The sequence below is a fragment of the Cetorhinus maximus genome, chromosome 11 (assembly GCF_964194155.1).
Source record: "Cetorhinus maximus chromosome 11, sCetMax3.hap1.1, whole genome shotgun sequence".
NCBI classification, from domain to species: domain Eukaryota; kingdom Metazoa; phylum Chordata; class Chondrichthyes; order Lamniformes; family Cetorhinidae; genus Cetorhinus; species Cetorhinus maximus.
The window spans coordinates 24,378,951-24,397,643 of NC_135889.1; the positions used below are offsets into that span (position 1 = coordinate 24,378,951).

The window sequence follows — 18,693 nt, forward strand, 5'->3', positions numbered from 1 at the left end:
GATTTCCGATGATGCGAAAATAGGCGGCATTGTAAGTAGTGTAGATAGAAGTGCATCCCTTTATGGAGTTAAGTGAATGGGCAAATCTGTGGTAAATGGATTTCAATGTAAGTAAATAGAGGTCATCCACTTTGGCCTAAAAAAGGATAAATGTACAGTATTTTCTAAATGGTGAAAAAGTAGAAATTTATTTTTCATGGTATGTGGGCACCTCTGGCAAGGCCAACATCTGTTGCCCAACCCCAACTGCCCATGAACTGAGTAGCTTGCTAGGCTATTTCAGAGGGCAGATGTCAACCATTAGCTGTAGGTCTGGAGTCACATGCAGGCCAGGTAAAGGTGGCAGATCCAGATACATAAATCATTAAAATGTATGAACTGGTACAGGAAATAATCAAAAAGGCTTATGAAATGCTGGGCTTTATATTTCAAAGATTAGACTATATAAAGGGTCATGGTTCAAAAATACAAAATGCTGGTTAGACCACAGCTGGAGTATTGCAAGCAGGCACCAAACGTTAGGAAGGACAAACTGGCTTTGGAGTGCAGACCTTTCAGAATGATACCTGAATCCAAGGGTCAAATTATGGGCAGAAATTATACAAACTATGGTTGTATTCCCTGGAATCTAGAAGATTAATGGGTGCTTTGATCAAAGTTTTTAAAGATATTAAGGGAAACAGATAGATAGATAGATTGATAGATAGATCGATAGAGAGAAACTATTTCTGCTTTTTGGGGAGTCGAGGATTGGTGGCATGAGTCTACATATGAGAGACTGACTTTTCAGGAGTGAAATGAGAAATACTTGAACGTGCAAAGGGTGGTAGAAGTTTGGGACACTTCTGCAAATGACAACTGATTGCTTTTTATATGTTTGTTCATGAGAGTGTTGCTAGCTAGGCCAGTATTTATTGCTCACTCCTAATTGCCCTTGAGAAGGTGGTGGTGAGCTGCCTCCTTGAACCACTGCAGTCCATGTGTTGTAGGAACACCTACAACTCTGTTAAGGAGGGACCCAGCGATAGTGAAGGAATGGCAATACAGTTCTAAATCAGGATGGTGTGTGACTGGAGGGGAACATGAAGGTGGTGATATTCCCATGCATCTGCTACCCTTGTCCTTCTAGGTGGTAGAGGCTGCGGGTTTGGAAGGTGCTGTTGAAGGAGATTTGGTGAGTTGCTGCAGTGCATCTTGTAGATGGTACACACTGCTGCCACTGTGCATTGATGTGCATTCACTTCGAATGTTGAAAGTGGTGGATGGGGTGCCAATCAGGCTGGCTGCTTGGTCCTGGATGGTGTCAAGCTTCTTGAGTATTTTTGGAGCTGTATTCATCCAGGCAAGTGGAGGGTATTCCATCATACTCCTGACTTGCACCTTGTAGATGATGGACAGGCTCTGTGAGTTACTCCCCATAGAATTCCCAGCCTCTGACCAGCTCTTGTAGCCACAGTATTTATGTAGCTGGTCCAATTCAATTTATCGTCAATGGTAACCCCGAAGACGTTGATAGTGGGGGATTCTGCAATGGTAATGCCATTGAAAGTCATGGGGCGATTGCTAGATTCTCTCTTGTTGGACATGGTCATTGCCTGGCACTTGTGTGGCATGAATGTTACCTGCCACTTGTCAGCCCAAGCCTAAATATTGGCCAGGCCTTGCTACATATGGACACAGACTGCTTCAGTATCTGAGGAGTTGCAAATGGTGCTGAACATTGTGCAATCATCTGCGATTATCCCCACTCTGACCTTATGATGGAAGGAAGGTAATTAATGAAACAAGATGGTTGAGCCTAGGACGCTAACCCAACGAACTCCTGTAGCAATGTCCCGGGACTGAGACAATTGACCTCCAACAAACACAACCATCTTCCTTTGTGCTAGGTATGATTCCAACCAGTGGAGAGATCCCACCCCCTCCCCACCCGATTCCCATTGACTCCAGTTTTGCTAGGGCTCCTTGATGCCACACTCAATCAAATGCTGCCTTGATGTTAAGGGCATTTACTCTCATCTCCCCTCTTGAGTGCAGCTCTTTTGTCCATGTTTGGACCAAGGTTGTAATGAGGTCAGGAGCTGAGTGGCCCTTGCAGAACACAAGCTGAACATCAGTGAGCAGGTTATTTCTGAGTAAGTGCCCCTTGATAGCACTGTCGATGACACTTACAATCACTTTGCTGATGATCAAGAGTAGACTGATGGGGCAGTAACTGATTGAGTTAGATTTGTTCTCCTTTTCGTGGACAGGAAATACCTGGGCAATTTTACACATTTCCGGGTGCTGTAGCTGTATTGGAACAGCGTGGCTAGGGGCGTGGCTAGTTCTGGAGTCTTCAGTACTATTGCCGGAATATTGTCAGGGTCCATAGCCCTTGCACTATCCAATGCCTTCAGCTGTTTCTTGATATCACGTGGAATGAATCAAATTGGTTGAAGGCTGGCATCTGTGATGCTGAGGACCCCAGGAGGCAGCCGAGATGGATCATCCACTTGGCACTTCTGGCTGAAGATGGCTGCAAATGCTTCAGCTATGTCTTTTGCACTGATGTGCTGGGCTCCCACACCATTGAGATTGGGGATATTTGTGGAACTTCACCCTCCAGTTATCTGTTTAATTGTCCACCACCATTCACAACTGGATGTGACAGGACTGCAAGGCTTAGATCTGATCCATTGGTTGTGGGGTCTCTTAGCTCTGTCTATCGCATGCTGCTTTTGCTATCTGGCATGCAAGTAGTCCCGTGCTGTAGCTTCACCAGGTTGACTCACCATTTTTAGGTATGCCTGGTATTACTCCTGACATGCCCTTCTGCACACTTTCTTGAAGCAAGGTTGATCCCCAGTTTGATGGTAACACTTCAGAGGGGGAATATACCAGTCTATGATTGTGGTTGTATACCATTCTGCTGCTGCTGATGGCTCACACCACCTCATCGATCCCCTGTTTTAAGTTGCTGTGTCTGTTTGAAATCTATCCCATTTAGCACAGTGGTAGTGCCACACAACACGATAAAGTGTATCCGTAATGTGAAGATGGGACTTTGTCTCGACTAGGACTGTGGTGGTCACTCCAATCAACACCGTCATGGACAGATGCAGCTGCGACAGGAGGATTGGCAAGGACGAGGTCAAGTAGGCAAATAGATTTTTCTCTCTCCTTGGTTCCCGCACCACCTGCCGCGGACCCAATCTAGCAGCTACGTCCTTTAGGACTCAGCCAGCTTGGTCAGTAGTGATGCTACCGAGCCACTCTTGGTGATGGACATTGAAGTCCCCCAATCAGAGTACATTCTATGCCCTTGCCATCCACAGTGCTTCCTCCAAGTGGTGTTTAACATGGAGCAGCACTGATTCATCGGCTGAGAGGGGATGATTGGCGGTAACCAGCAGGAGGTTTCCTTGCCCATGTTTGACCTGATGCTATGAGACTTCATGGGGTCCAGAGTCAATGTTGAGGACTCCCAGGGCAACTCCCTGCCAACTGAATACCACTATGCCATCATCTCTGCTAGGTCTGTCCTGCTGGTGGGACAGGAGAAACCTAGGGATGGTGATGGTGGTATCTGGGACATTGTCTGTAAGGTATGATTACGTGAGCATATGAGCCTGTTGCTTGACCAGTCTGTGGGACAGCTGTCCCAATTTTGGCACAAGCCCCCAGATGTTAGTCAGGGCATTTTGCAGAGTTGACACAGATGGGTGTGCTGTTGCTGTTTCCGGTGCCTAGGTCAATGCCGGGTGGTACTTCTGGTTTCATTTCTTTTGGGCTTCATAGCGGTTTGATACAACTGAGTGGGTTGCTAGGCCATTTCAGAGTCAACCACATTGCTGTGGGTCTGGAGTCACATGTAGGGCAGACCAGGTAAGGACAGCAGATTTCCTTCCCAAAAGGGCATTAGTGAACCAGATGGGTTTTAATGACAATGGACAATGGTTTCGTGCTCACTAGTTTATAATTCCAGATTTATTAATTGAATTTCAATTCATCCAGCTGCCGTGGGGATTTGAACCTGTGTTTTTTTAAAAATTCACTCATGGGATGTGGGTGTCACTGGCTATGCCAGCATTTGTTGTCCATTCCCAATTGCCCTCAAGGAGGAAGTAATGAGCAGCCTTTGTGAACCGCTGCAATCCATGTGTAGGTACACCCAAGCTGCTGTTAGGGAGTTCCAGGATTTTGATCCAGTGAGAGTGAAGGAATGGTGATATATTTCCAAGTCAGGATGGTGTGTTGCTTGGAGGGGAACTTCCAGGTGGTGGTATTCCCATACATCTGCTGCAATAGCCCTTTTAGATGTTAGTGGGTTTGGACGTTGCTGTCTAAGGAGCCTTGGTGAGATTTTGCAGTGCATTTTGTAGATGGTACACACTGCTTCCACTGTGCATTGATGGTGGAAGACTGGATATTGAAGGTTGTGATATAGTGCCAAACAAGCAGGCTGCTTTGTTCTGGATGATGTCGAGCGTCTCGAGTGTTGATGGAGCTGCACTCATCCAGGCAAGTGGAGAGTATTCCAACGCACTCCTGACTTGTGGCTTGTAGATGGTGGACAGGCTTTGGGGAGTCAGGAAGTGAGTTACTCGCCGCAGAATTCCTAGCCTCTGACCTGCTCTTGTAGCCGCAGTATTTATATGGCTAGTCCAGTTCAGTTTCTGGTAACCCCCAGGGTGATGATGGTGGGGGATTCAGCGATGAATGTCAAGGGGTGATGATTAGACACTCTTTTGTTGGCAATTATTATTGCCTAGTGCTTATGTAGCACAAATGTTATTTGCCACTTATCAGCCCAAGCCTGGATAATGTCCAGGTCATGCTGCATTTGGACATGGACTGCTTCAGTATCTGAGGAGTCGTGAATGGTGCTGAACATTGTGCAGTCATCAGCGAACATCCCCACTTCTGACCTTATGATGGAAGGAAGGTCATTGATGCTTGCAGGAAGATGTTTGGGCCAAGGACTCCTGCAGTGATGTTCTGGAACTGAGATGATTGACCTCCAACAACCACAACCATCTTCCTTTGTGCTAGGTATGACTCCAACTGGTGGAGAGTTTCCCCTGATTCCCATTGACTCCAGTTTTGCTAGGGCTCCTTGATGCCACAGTTGGTCAAATGCTGCCGTGATGTCAAGGGCAGTCACCTCACCTCTGGAGTTCAGCTCTTTTGTCTGCACTGGAGTGCTGCTTTGGGATGCAGTAGAGTCCTTAAGTTGGAGTTTGGTGAGAGAGGGAAGGAAGATCCTTTCATTTTCTACCTTTCCTCAGAAAGAAGAGCAATGGCCTTGGTCAAGTAGGACCTGGTGAGTGTTTCTTCTGTCCTTAATATTCTCTAAACTAGAGGAAGTAAAAGTAAAAGGGGTAACTTAAGGGCAAGTCATGGCAGGGCAGCTCGGCCAAGTGGAATGCTCCTCCTGTGCGATGTGGGAAGTCAAGGAAACTCCTAGTATCCAGGGTGACTACGTGTGCAGGAATGGCTTCAGCTACTCAAAATCCACGTTTCGGAGCTGGAGCTGCAGCTGGAGTCACTTTAGAGCATCCGCAAGTATGAGATCTTCGTGGATAGCACATACAGTGAGGTAGTCACACTACAGGTGTGCACAGGCAGAAAGGGAATGGGTGACCTCCAGACAAAGTAAAGAGTGGAAAAGAGTGGGAGAGCAATAGTGATAGGGGATTCTATCGCAAGGGGAACAGATAGGCGTTTCTGTGGCCATAGATGTGAAGCCAGGATGGTACATTGCCTCCCTGGTGGCAGGGTCAAGGATGCCACTGAGCAGCTGCAGGACATTCTGAAGGGGCAGGGTGAACAGCCAGAGGTTGTGGCCCATATTGGTACCAACAACATGGATAAAAAGAGGGATAAGGTCCTGAAAAAGGAGAGAGACTCCAAAAAAGTGCAGCACAGAGGGATCTGGGTGTTCTTGTGCATGAAATACAAAAGGTTAGCATGCAGGCGTAGCAAATAATTAGGACGGCAAATGGAATTTTGGTCTGTATTGCTGGGGGTTGGAGTTTAAAAATAGGGAAGTCATGTTACAACTGTACAGAGTGTTGGTGAGGCCACAACTGGAGTACGGTGTACAGTTTTGGTCCCCGTATTTAAGAAAGGATACCTGGCATTGGAGGCAGTTCAAAAGAGATTCAATAGGCTGATTCCTAGGATGAAGGGGTTGACTTATCAGAACGGCTAAACAGGTTAGGCCTTTATTCATTAGAGTTTAGAAAAATGAGGGGTGATCTTATTGAAATGTACAAGAGGGGGCTTGACAGGGTATATGTTGAGAAGATGTTTCCACTAGTGGGGAATGTCGAACTAGGGCACATAGTTACAGAATAAGGGGGCGCTCATTTAAAACTGAGATGTGAAGGAATTTCTTCTCCCAGAGGGTAGTGAATGTCTGGAATTCTCTTCCCCACAGGGATGTGGAGGCTAGATCACAGAGTATTTAAAGAGGTGGTAGATAGACTTTTGAAATATTGGGGAGTTGATGGCTATGAAGAGCTGGCACAAAAGAGTTGAGGCCTGGGGCAGATCAGCCATGATCTTATTGAATGACAGGGCAGGCTTGAGGGGCTGAATGGCCTACTCCTGCTCCTATTTCTTATATCCCGGCAGATTGAACAGTGGCAAATGCAACCCCGCTATTTAAAAAAGGTGGGCGGGAGAAAACAGGAAATTACAGATGGTTAGCCTAACATCAGTAGCAGAGAAAATGCTAGAGTCTATTATAAAGGATGCGATAACAGGAGACTTAAAAAAGATCAGCGGGATTAGACAAAGCCAACATGGATTTATGAAAGGGAAATCATGTTTGACAAACCTACTGGGAGCTTTTTGAGGACGTAACTAGCAGAATAGATAAGGTAGAACCAGTGGACATGGTTAGAGGTTAGTGTGCAAAATTAAAGCACATGGAATTGGGGGTAAAATATTTTCATGAATTGAGATTTGATTAGCAGACAGGAAACAGAGAGTATGAGTAAATGGGTTTTTTGCAGAGTGGCAGGCGGTGACTCGTGGGGTACCGCAGGGGTCAGTTCTTGGGCTCCAGCTATTCACAATATATATCAATAATTTGGATGAGGGAACCAAATGTAATATTTCCAAGTTTGTTGACTTGGTGGGAATGTGAGTGGTGAGGAGGACGTTAAGAGGTTTTAAGGCGTTTTAGGAGGTTGAGTGAGTGGGCAAATACATGGCAGATGCAGCATAACGTGAATAAGTGTGAAGTTATCCACTTCGGTAGGAAAAACAGAAAGGTAAAGTACTAATTAAATGGTGATAGATTGGGAATGTTGATGTACAAAGGGACCTGGGTGTCCTGTACACCAACCACTGAAAGGTGCCCCTAGGACATGCAGGTGCAGCAAGCAGTTAAGGTGGCAAATGGCCTGTTGGCCTTCATTGCGGGAGGGCTTGAGTATAGGAGCAAGGATGTCTTATTGCAGCTGTACATGGCTTTGGTGAGACCACACCTGGAGTATTGCATGCAGTTTTGGTCTCCTTACTTAAGAAAGTATATACTTGCCATAGAGGGAGTGCATCGAAGGTTCACCAGACTGATTCCTGGGATGGCAGGATTGTTATACGAGGAGAATCTGGGTCGACTAGGCTTGTATTCACTGGAGTTTAGAAGAATGAGAGGGGATCTCATTGAAACGTTTAAAATTCTGACAGGGCCGGACAGACTGGATGCAGGGGTAATGTTTCCACTGGCTGGGGGTTCTAGAACAAGATCACAGTCTCAGGATACGGGGTAGGCCATTTAGAACTGAGATGAGGAGAAACTTCTTCACTCATAGGGTGGTGAACCTGTGTAATTCTCTACCACAGAAGTCTGTGGAGGCCAAGTCACTGAATATATTTAAGAAGGAAATAGATAGATTTCTAGACACTAAAGCTATGGGGAGAGAGCAGGAGTACGGTGTTGAGATAGAGGATCAACCACAATCATATTGAATGGCGGAGCAGGCTTGCAGGGCCGAATAACCTACTCTTATTTATAATGTTTCTTTGTTTCCGTGTTTGAACCAAGGCTGTAATGAGGTCAGAATGAGGTCAGTGATCCTGGCAGAGCCCAAACTGAGCGTCAGTGAGTAAGTTATTTCTAAGCAAGTGCTGCTTGATAGCACTGTTGATGACCCCTTCCATTGCTTTGCTGATGATCGAGGTAGACCGATGGGTGGTAATTGGCCAGGTTGATTTGTCCTGCGTTTTGTGGATGGGACATACCTGCAATTTTTCACATTGCCGGGTAGATGCCAGCGTTGTAGCTGTACTGGAACAACTTGGCTAGGGGCACAGCAAGTTCCGGAGCTCAAGTCTTCAGTACTATTGCCAGAATATTGTCAGGACTCATAGCCTTTGCAGTACCCAAGGCCTTCAGCTGTTTCTTGATATCATGTGGAGTGAATTTAAAAAGAGTGCAAGAAATCGGCCAGAAAATTCCGTCAGTCTGACATTGGTGGTTGGCAAATTATTGGAAACATTTCTGAGAGGATAAACTGTCACTTAGAAAGGCACGATTGACCAGGGATAGTCAGCATGGTTTCGTTAAGGGAAGACTGTGTCTTGCTAACTTAATAGAATTTTTTGAGGAAGCAACAAGGAGGATTAATGAGGGTAGTACAGTGGATGTTGTCTACATGGATTTCAAGTAAGACATTTGACAAGGTCCGACGTGGCAGACTGTGGTCAGGAAAGTGAGATCTCATGGGATACAGGGCAAGGCGGCAGGTTGGATTCAAAATTGGCTCAGTGACAGGAAACAAAGGGTAACGATTGATGGATGTTTTTACGAATGGAAAATGATTTCCAGTGGTGTTCCACAGAGCTCAGTGTTGGGGCTCCTGCTGTTTGTTGTATATATTAATGATTTAGACTTAAATGTGGGAGGCATGATTGGGAAATTTGCAGATGACACAAAAATTGTCCATGTAATTGAAATTGAAAGCACATGGAATGCTTTCCTTTATTGAGTAAGGTATTGAATACAAAAGAAGGGATGTAATGATGGCACTGTATAAAATGCTGGTTAGGCCACAGCTGGAATTTTCTGTACAGTTCTGGTCACCACCTTACAGGAAGGACATAATTGCTCTGGAGAGAGTGCAGAGGAGATTTACAAGAATGTTGCCAGGGCAGCTTTGAGGAGAGATTAGATAGGCTAGGTTTGTTTTCCTTAGAACAGAGGAGGCTAAGGGGCGACCTAATTGAGGTGTACAAAATTATGAGTGGCCAAGATAGGGTAGACAGGAAAAGACTTGTTTCATCCAGTGGAGGGGTTAATTATCAGGGGGCATAGATTTAAAGAACAAAGAACAAACAAAAGTACAGCACAGGAACAGGCCCTTCGGCCCTCCAAGCCTGCGCCGATCATATTGCCCATCAACTAAAACATTTTGCACTTCCGGGGTCCGTATCCCTCTATTCCCATCCTAATCATGTATTTGTCAAGCTGCCTCTTAAACACCACTATCGTACCTGCTTCCACCACCTCCTCTGGCAACGAATTCCAGACACACACTACCCTCTGCATAAAAAACTTGCCCCGCACATCTCCTCTATAGTTTTCTCCTCTCACCTTAAATCTATGTCCCCTAGTAATTGACTCTTCCACCCTGGGAAAAAGCTTCTGACTATCTACTCTGTCCATGCCACTCATAATTTTGTAAACTTCTATCAAGTCGCCCCTCAATCTCCGTTGCTCTAGTGAGAACAATCCCAGTTTCTCCAGCCTCTCCTCATAGCTAATAACCTCCAGACCAGGCAGCATCCTAGTAAACCTCCTCTGCACCCTCTCCAACGCCTCCATATCCTGCTGGTAATGTGGCGATCAGAATTGCACGCAATATTCCAAGTGTGGCCTAACCAAGGTTCTATATAGCTGCAGCATGACTTCCCAGCTTTTATACTCAATACCCCTGGCAATGAAGGCAAGCATGCCATATGCCTTCCTGACTACCTTATCCACCTGCGTTGCCACTTTCAGTGACCTGTGGACCTGTACACCCAGATCCCTCTGCCCGTCAATGCACTTAAGTGTTCTGCCATTTACTGTATAATCCCTGCCTGTATTAGACCTTCCAAAATGCATTACCTCACATTTGTCCGGATTAAACTCCATCTGCCATTTCTCCGCCCACGTCTCCAACCGATCTATATCCCATTGCATCCTTTGACAATCCTCTTCACTATCTGCAACTCCTCCAACCTTAGTGTCGTCTGCAAACTTACTAATTAGACCAGTTACATTTTTCTCCAAATTATTTATGTATACTACAAACAGCACTGATCCCTGTGGAACTCCACTAGTCACAGCTCTCCATTCAGAGAACCACCCTTCCACTGCTACCCTCTGTCTTCTACGACCAAGCCAATTCTGTATCCATCTTGCCAGCTCACCTCTGATCCCGTGCGACTTTACCTTCTGTACCAGTCTGCCATGAGGGACCTTGTCAAAGGCCTTACTGAAATCCATGTATATAACATTAACTGCCCTTCCATTGTCGATCATCTTTGTCACTTCCTCGAAAAACTCAATCAAGTTAGTGAGACACGACCTCCTCTTCACAAAACCATGCTACCTCTCACTAATACGCCCATTTGCTTCCAAATGTTAGTAAATCCTGTCACGAAGAATCTTCTTCAATAATTTCCCTACCACTGACGTAAGGCTCACCGGCCTGTAATTTCCTGGATTATCCCTGCTACCCTTCTTGAACAATGGAACAACATTGGCCATTCTCCAGTCCTCTGGGACCTCACCCATAGCCAGTAAGGATACAAAGATTTCTGTCAAGGTCCTAGCAATCTCCTCCCTTGCCTCCCTCAGTACTCTGGGGTAGATCCCATCTGGCCCTGGGGACTTATCCACCTTAATATTCTTCAAGACGCCTAACGCCTCCTCTTTTTTGATCTCAACATGATCCAGGCTATCTACACACTCTTCCTGAGACAAATCAACTGCTAAGTCCTTCTCTTTGGTGAATACGGATGAGAAGTATTCTTTTAGTATCTCTCCCATTTCTTCCGGCTCCACACACAGATTCCCACCTCTGTCCCTGAGTGGGCCTACCCTTTCCCTGGCTACCCTCTTGCTTTTTACATATGTATAAAAGGCCTTGGGATTTTCCTTAATCCTGGTTGCCAGTGACTTTTCATGACCCCTTTTAGCCCTCCAGACTCCTTGCTTAAGTTTCTTCCTACTTTCTTTATATTCTCCACGGGCTTCATCTGTTCCCAGCCTTCTAGCCCTTACGAATGCTTCCCTTTTCTTTTTGACTAATCTCACAATATCCTTCGTTATCCAAGGTTCCTGAAACTTGCCATGCTTATCCTTCATCCTAGCAGGAACATGCCGGTCCTGAATTCTTATCAACTGACATTTGAAAGCCCCCCAAGTCAGTTGTTGATTTGCCCTCAAACATCGGCCTCCAGTCTAGATTCCTCAGTTCCTGCCTAATATTGTTATAATTAGCCTTCCCCCAATTAAACACCTTAACCTGAGAACTCCTGTTATCCTTATCCACCAGTACCTTGAAACTTACTGAATTATGGTCACTTTTCCTGAAATGCTCCCCTACTGAAACTTCGACCACCTGGCCGGGTTCATTCCCTAATACCAGGTCTAGTATTGCCCCTTCCCGAGTTGGACTATCTCCATATTGTCTCAGGAAGCCCTCCTGGATGCACCTTAAAAATTCTGCACCATCCAAACCCCTAGCACTAAATGATTCCCAGTCAATATAGGGAAAGTTAAAATCACCCACCACAACAACCCTATTGCTTTTACATCTTTCCAAAATCTGCCTACATAACTGTTCCTCAATCTCCCGCCGGCAATTGGGTGGCCTATAGTAAACCCCCAACATTGTGACTGCACCCTTCCTATTCTGGAGCTCTACCCATATTGCCTCGCTGCATGAGCCCACCGAGGTGTCCTCCTGTCGTACAGCTGTGATATTCCACTTAACCAGCAGGGCAACTCCCCCACCTCTTCTACATCCCTCTCTATCCTGCCTGAAACATCTAAATCCTGGAACGTTTATCTGCCAATCCTGTCCATCCTTCAACCAAGTCTCTGTAATAGCAATAACATCATAGTCCCAAGTACTAATCCAAGCTCTAAGCTCATGTGCCTTGCCTGTTATACTTCTTGCATTGAAACAAATGCATTTCAGACCCCCAGTCCCACTGTGTTCAGTAAGTTCTCCCTGCCTGCCCTTCCTCTTAGTCCTACTGGCCATATTCACTGGTTCCCAGTCATTTATTTCACCTGCTGATCTATTGCTTTGGTTCCCACCCCCCTGCCATATTAGTTTACCCTCCCGAGTGACACTAGCAAACCTCGCAGCCAGGATATTGGTGCCCCTCCAGTTTAGATGCAACCTGTCCATCTTGTAAAGGTCCCACCTGCCCCGGAAGAGATCCCACTGATCTAGCTATCGGAAACCCTCCCTCCTACACCATCTGTTCAGCCACGTGTTCAGCTGCACTATCTTCCTATTTCTAGCCTCACTGGCACGTGGCACAGGGAGTAATCCTGAGATTACAACCCTAGAGGTCCTGTTTTTTTAACTTTCTGCCTAACTCCCTGAACTCCCACTGCAGGACCTCGTCACTCTTCCTGTCTATGTCGTTAGTACCAATGTGTACCACGACCTCTGGCTGTTCTCCCTCCCCCTTCAGAATGTCCCGTACCCGATCAGAGACATCCTGGACCCTGGCACCAGGGAGGCAACATACCATCCCGGTGTCTCTTTCACGACCACAGAAGCGCCTATCTGAGCCCCTGACTATAGAGTCCCCTATGACAATTGCTCTTCTGTGCTTTGACCCCCCCTGCTGAACAACAGAGACAGCCATGGTGCCACTGCTCTGGCTACTCCTGTTGTTTTCCCCTGACAGGCCATCGCCCCCAACAGTATCCGAAACGGTATACCTGTTAGAGAGGGGGACAGCCACAGGGGATTTCTGCACTGACTGCCTGCCCCTTCTAGCGGTCACCCATCTATCTGTCTGTACCTTGGGTGTGACCACGTCTGTAAAACTCCTGTCTATGACACTTTCCGCCACCTGAATGCTCCTAAGTGCATCCAACTGCTGCTCCAACCGATCCATGCGGTCTGTGAGGAGCTGCAATTGGGTACACTTCCTGCAGATGTAGTTGTCCGGGACACTTGAAGCGTCACAGATTTCCCACATCCCACAGGTGAAGCACTTCACCCCAGCAACTGCCATTTCTAGAACTATTTAATAAATTAATTTAAATCTAATAACTGCTTATTGACTCCTTATTAACTATACGTTCCCTAGGGCTAGATTTCTACTATAAATGCTAAATTCTAAGAACAGTAATCCCCTGATTCCAGTCTAGATACCCTCTACTTATTAATTAAGTGATTAATTTATTTGGTTTAATTAGTTTAACAATGTTTTAGTTTGAAATTCAGCGTAGATTCTCTACCAGCCAATCAGGTCACAGATTTACCGTGATGCCACTTTTAATTTTTTTTAAAGACCTGAGGTGATTAGTAGAAGGATTAGAGGGGACGTGAGGAAAAATGTTTTCACCCAGGGGGTGGTGGGCGTCTGGAATTCACTGCCTAAGTTGGTGGTTGAGGCTGAAATGCTCAACTAATTTAAAAGATACTTGGATCTGCATCTGAAGTGTTGTAACCTACAAGACCAGGTGCTGGAAAATGGGATTCAAATAAGCAGCTAGTTTCTTTTTCTCTTTTTGGCTGGCAGACACGATGGGCTGAATGGCTTCTTTCTGCACCGTAATTTTTCTGTGGTTCTATGGAATTGAATTGGCTGATGACTAGCATCTGTGATGCTGGGGACCTCCAGAGGATGCTGAGATAGATCATCCACTCAGAACCTCTGGCTGAAGGTTGTTGCAAATATTTCAGCCTCATATTTTGCACTGATGTGCTGGGCTCCCCCATCAGGATGGGGATATTTGTGGAGCCTCCTTCTCCAGCGAGCTGTTTAATTGTTCACTGCCATTCACGACTGGATGTGGCAGGACTGCAGGACTTAGATAATATCCGTTGGTTTTGGGATTGCTTAGCTCTGTCTATTGCATGCTGTTTATGCTGTTTGACACGTAAGTAGTCCTGTGTTGTAGCTTCACCGGGCTTTTAGGTATGCCTGGTATGCCCTCCAGCCCTCTCCATTGAACCAGGGTTAATCCCCTCCTTGGTGGTAATGGTAGAGTAGGGGATATGCTGGGCCATGAGGTTACAGATGTAAGAAATTGAGGTCTTGAACAAACAGGTCTTTTCTGCATAATACAGAACCTTTATAGGATTTTCTTAACAGCATTGATTCTCTCTCTGGAATGAGGATTTCTAAGCACTTTGGCCACTAAATGATCTTAGTTCAGGCTGCCATGATGACATTCCTAAGCTGGTAGGATGGTGTCTTGTGTACCCGCATTATCTATGTAATTATTTAGAAAACATCAGGTAATGACCCTCAGCTTGACGTAAACTAAAAAGCTGACCCCAAGCAGGGGAGGTGGTAATTACCCTGACAATTTGTGTATCTGTCCTGTGTCCACTGGTCAGAATAGTCAGATGATTGACACTGGGTAAGCTGTCAGCCCCCGGAAAAAGGTTATATTAACAAGTGCTCAGGCACAGGGGCCGGTTCGTATACTGGTGAGGGGTACTGGTGAGGTGTCGTGGTGAGGATGCAGTGCTCTTAAGATGGACGAGGGGAAGGATGTTGAGATCAACACATTCTGTGCCAACTTTTTGATGGCGCCCTGGAACCAGTAAACCGCTTTCAGCGGTCACGGGTTGTGTATGTTTTTGTATAATTAGTTACAGTATTATATCTAAACTGTTGCTTCTTAATAAACTTAATAAAAAAATTTTAAAATTACTTATGACTAGTTGACTGCCGATTTACTATCTGTGGTTCTGAACCCTGAAATCTTACACAGATTCTGGTCAAGTACAACCACAGAAGATTAGCCTAGGCCTCTGGGTTACTAGTCCAGTGATATTACCACTACGCCACTGCCTCCTGATAATTGATGCTAGATCAATTCTTAACTTTAAAACTTCAGGTTGATGGATTTTTGTTAAACAAAGGTATTAAGGAATATGGGGGAAAGGTGGGTATATGGAGTTAAGCTACAGATCAGCCGTGATCTTGCTAAATGATCTCAAGGGGGTAAATAGTCTACTCCTGTTCTAATTTTTCCATTTAGTGGAGTGATTTTCCCCTCTAGAAGAAATGTGTTTCAATTAGATTGTTTATAGGAGTGTCCCATACTAATACAGGCTAACTGAATATTGTTCTAGAGGTGCATGTGCCCGCAAATTGACTATCAGTTAGGTTCTGTTGACTTCTCAAGTGTTTTTACAGCCAATGATTATCAGACACCCACAGAATAATGCAGGATCACAAAATAATCCTATTCTATAATCTCTGTCAATACAAAGCTGACCAAGATGGAATTAAAAGTAAATGCAGATATGTGTTGGATCTGCAATTGCCAGAGTGACTCCTGAAAGTTCTCAATCTTCAGCTCTACCAGTGTGTGGAGATCGGAGCTGAAAACAGAAACTTCAAACAATCTTTTTCAAAAAGTTTCTCATCTATTGTCGTTGACCGTTTGCTGGCATGTGATTTCATGGATACTGACAGCCCTTGGTACTCAGCCATACTTTGTGAGAGAACCATCCCATGCTGGTCCATTATCGACTTGCAAAGGAGTACTGCCAGATGAATTAGGCAGGTTACACATGAGGAGTGAGGTGAATGAGTGCCTGTGAAACCACACAACAAGGAGCTGAGAAACTTTAACAAAGACTGAAGTAAGTATGGTACAAACTTAGAAAGAAATGCGTTAAGAGGGCAGATGAAAATAGTAAACAGATTACAGTCAAAGAATATATATCAACTTGATCCTCAGTGTACCAATATTTCTTAGTATTATTTTATAATTAATTGAATTTGTTAAAATACTATTGTTTACATCAGAGAGAGAATGAAAGAAGAGATGTAATGTTATTTTGGTTCAGTATACGTGCCTGTTGCTCCTTCGGTGACATCTGCTTTGCTCCCATAGGAACCACCTTGCCTGCTCCCTTCTTTCATGTTTTTTATGTCGCAAGGCAAATGCTTCATCTGAAAGATCTTCTAGCTGCGAGCAAAGTAGATAGATAGTAACCAACAGAAACTAGTATCTTGATTAATTGAGATAAATTCTGTTGAAATGTTTCTACAAAGATTGCACTTAGAAAAAATACGAATGCAAGAAAACAGAAAATAAAAACAGAACCGCTGATAGCAAAAAAAAAAAATGCATCAAGGCCTGGAAAGTGATGTCCTTAATACCAGGACCTTGATCATTTTTTCCCTATTTCCTGCATAGTAGGCGACCCAAATTAACAGAGTTCCCACCTTCCTTTCACTACTGGGTTTCCACAGCAACATGTTAAAATTAAATCAGGGCCCAAGTGCATTCGGCAGGGTGGCGGGGGGGGGGGGGGCTCTGGTTTAAATGTCAATGAAGTGTTGCATGTCTTCACAGCAGATTATTCATCTTAGTTTCTGCATTGGACTACATCGGAAAAAAAGCGAGGCACGATGTGTGGAAGGTCAACAAGGCACTGTACATGGCCTTTTTTGACCTCACAAAAGCCTTTGACTCATCAACCACAAAGGCTTATGGAGTATCCTCAAGTCGTGTTGCCCTCAGAAATTTGTCACCATCCTCTGCCTACTCCACGATGAGATGTAAGCCACGATCCTCATCATCACAGCCACCACAAACCCTACCTCAGTGAAAACTGGGGTCACACAAGGCGCTGCACCAACTCTTCTGCATTTTCTTCACTGTAATATCGCAGCTCATCTCCAGAAAATAACCCACAGGAGTGGTGATAATCTACAGAATAGACAGTAAACTGTTCAACCTATGTCGTCTTCAATCTAAAGCCAAAACCCCTCCAACCTCAGTCATTGGATTTCAGTATGCAGATGATATTTTCGTGTGTGCTCACTCAGAAGTCAAGCTCCAGGTCATTGTCAATTCTCCCAAAGCATATGAGAAAATGGAATTTTCACTTAACACTCGGCAAACTAAGATCCACTTCCAAATAGCTCCCCCAGCAAAACACCTGCCCCTGCCGTTGATCAAGATCAACAGTGAGATCCTGGAAAACATGGACCATTTTCTGTACTGTATCTTGGGAGCCTCCTCTCAACTAGGACAGACACAGGTGATGAAATTCATCACCTCTAACGTGCCAGCTCAACCTTCGGCGACTAAGGAAAAGAGTATTTGAGGGCCAGGATCTCAATCCCGAGTCCAAGGCCATGGTTTACCGGGCAGCAGTGAGTCCTCGCTCCTCTAGGCTTTTGAGGCTTGGACAACCTACAGCAAGCACTTCAAAGCACTGAAGTACCACCAGTGGTGCCTTTGCAAGATTCTCCTAATCTGGTGGCAAGAAAGGTGGTCCAACAGCAGTGTCCTCTCCCAAGCCAACCTGCCTAGTATTGAGGTGCTAATCACTCAAAACCAGCTCTGCTGGACAGGGCATGTTGTTCGTATGCCTGATACCAGACTCCTGAAGCAACTGCTCTAAGTGGAGCTCTGTCGTGGCGGGAGACTCCCAGGAGAACAATGGAAATGCTTTGGGGATGTCCTCAAAGCATCTCTGAAGAGGCCAAACATTGCCATCGACTCATGGGAAACCCTGGCTTTGCGCTAACCAAAACGGGTTTGGCTCATTCGGGAAGGCACCAAACACAGTGACTTCATTAAAAACATGTTAAGGCAAAGTCGAGGCATCGTAGGAGTGCAATAACATCTGAACAACCTATCTACCTGGCCCTTCAAGCCCCATCTGCCCCACGTGACAAGAATGTGCAGATCAAATCAGAGCCATCCTCGATCCTGAGATTAAAAGAATCTCCACACCAGGATACCACAAACCCAATGCCATGAAAACGGCAGCAGACACAGATGCAGTGGTTTGGGGGTGCATTTTCCCTTTTTAAAAGGCCCCCAGACCATTGAGGGGGTTGTGGGGAATTTAATATTGAGTCAAAGTTCTAAAAGAAAAGGCTATGGACAACTAATCAGTATAAAATTGTAGAGGTAGTAAATCAACTGTGTTTAAAATGTCGGTGTATGCTAAGAGCATAACTTACCTATGATGAATGCAATAAAATATCAAGTGGGAGCAGTGAGCTGGAAAGGAAAACCAGGAGCATCCCAGTACAAATGATGGAAAATGCAATTGATTTAAACCAATTTGACAGTTGTGACTTTAGCATTCTTATCTGCACGATGAAAATGAAGGGCTGCCAGTAAAAGCCAATTCTGCATTGTTATTGCAACATTTGCTGTAGACCTGAAACATACCATTTTCCCTTGTATATGACGTTCCTTCAATGGTTTGATAGCCACAATTCGCCAGCTGTTGATATAAAGGAAAGCTGATTTAATCAACAAATCACAGAACTGCACAGCACAGAAGGTGCTATTTAGCCATACATACCTGCACCAGCTATTTATTCAATTAGTCCCAATTCCTGCCCTTTCTCTATAACCCTGTAAACAGTCCCCTTTTGAGTTTATATCTAATTCCTTGTTGAAAATTACCATTGAATCTGCATCCATCACCTTTTCAGGCAGAGCATTCCAAAACATTACAA

The 18,693-nt window shown here is 45.1% G+C and overlaps 1 protein-coding gene across 1 annotated transcript in view; it reads right to left on the reverse strand.

The window, feature by feature from the left end:
- Window positions 1-18,693, reverse strand: part of kansl1l (KAT8 regulatory NSL complex subunit 1-like) — an 89,519-nt gene that overhangs the window by 10,792 nt on the left and 60,034 nt on the right. The window contains exons 11-12 of the mRNA XM_078551655.1: window positions 18,401-18,455; window positions 16,059-16,171 (exon numbers count right to left, since the gene is read on the reverse strand). Of these exons, the coding sequence (XP_078407781.1) occupies window positions 16,059-16,171; window positions 18,401-18,455 (168 nt within the window). The remainder of the gene's footprint in view (window positions 1-16,058; window positions 16,172-18,400; window positions 18,456-18,693) is intronic.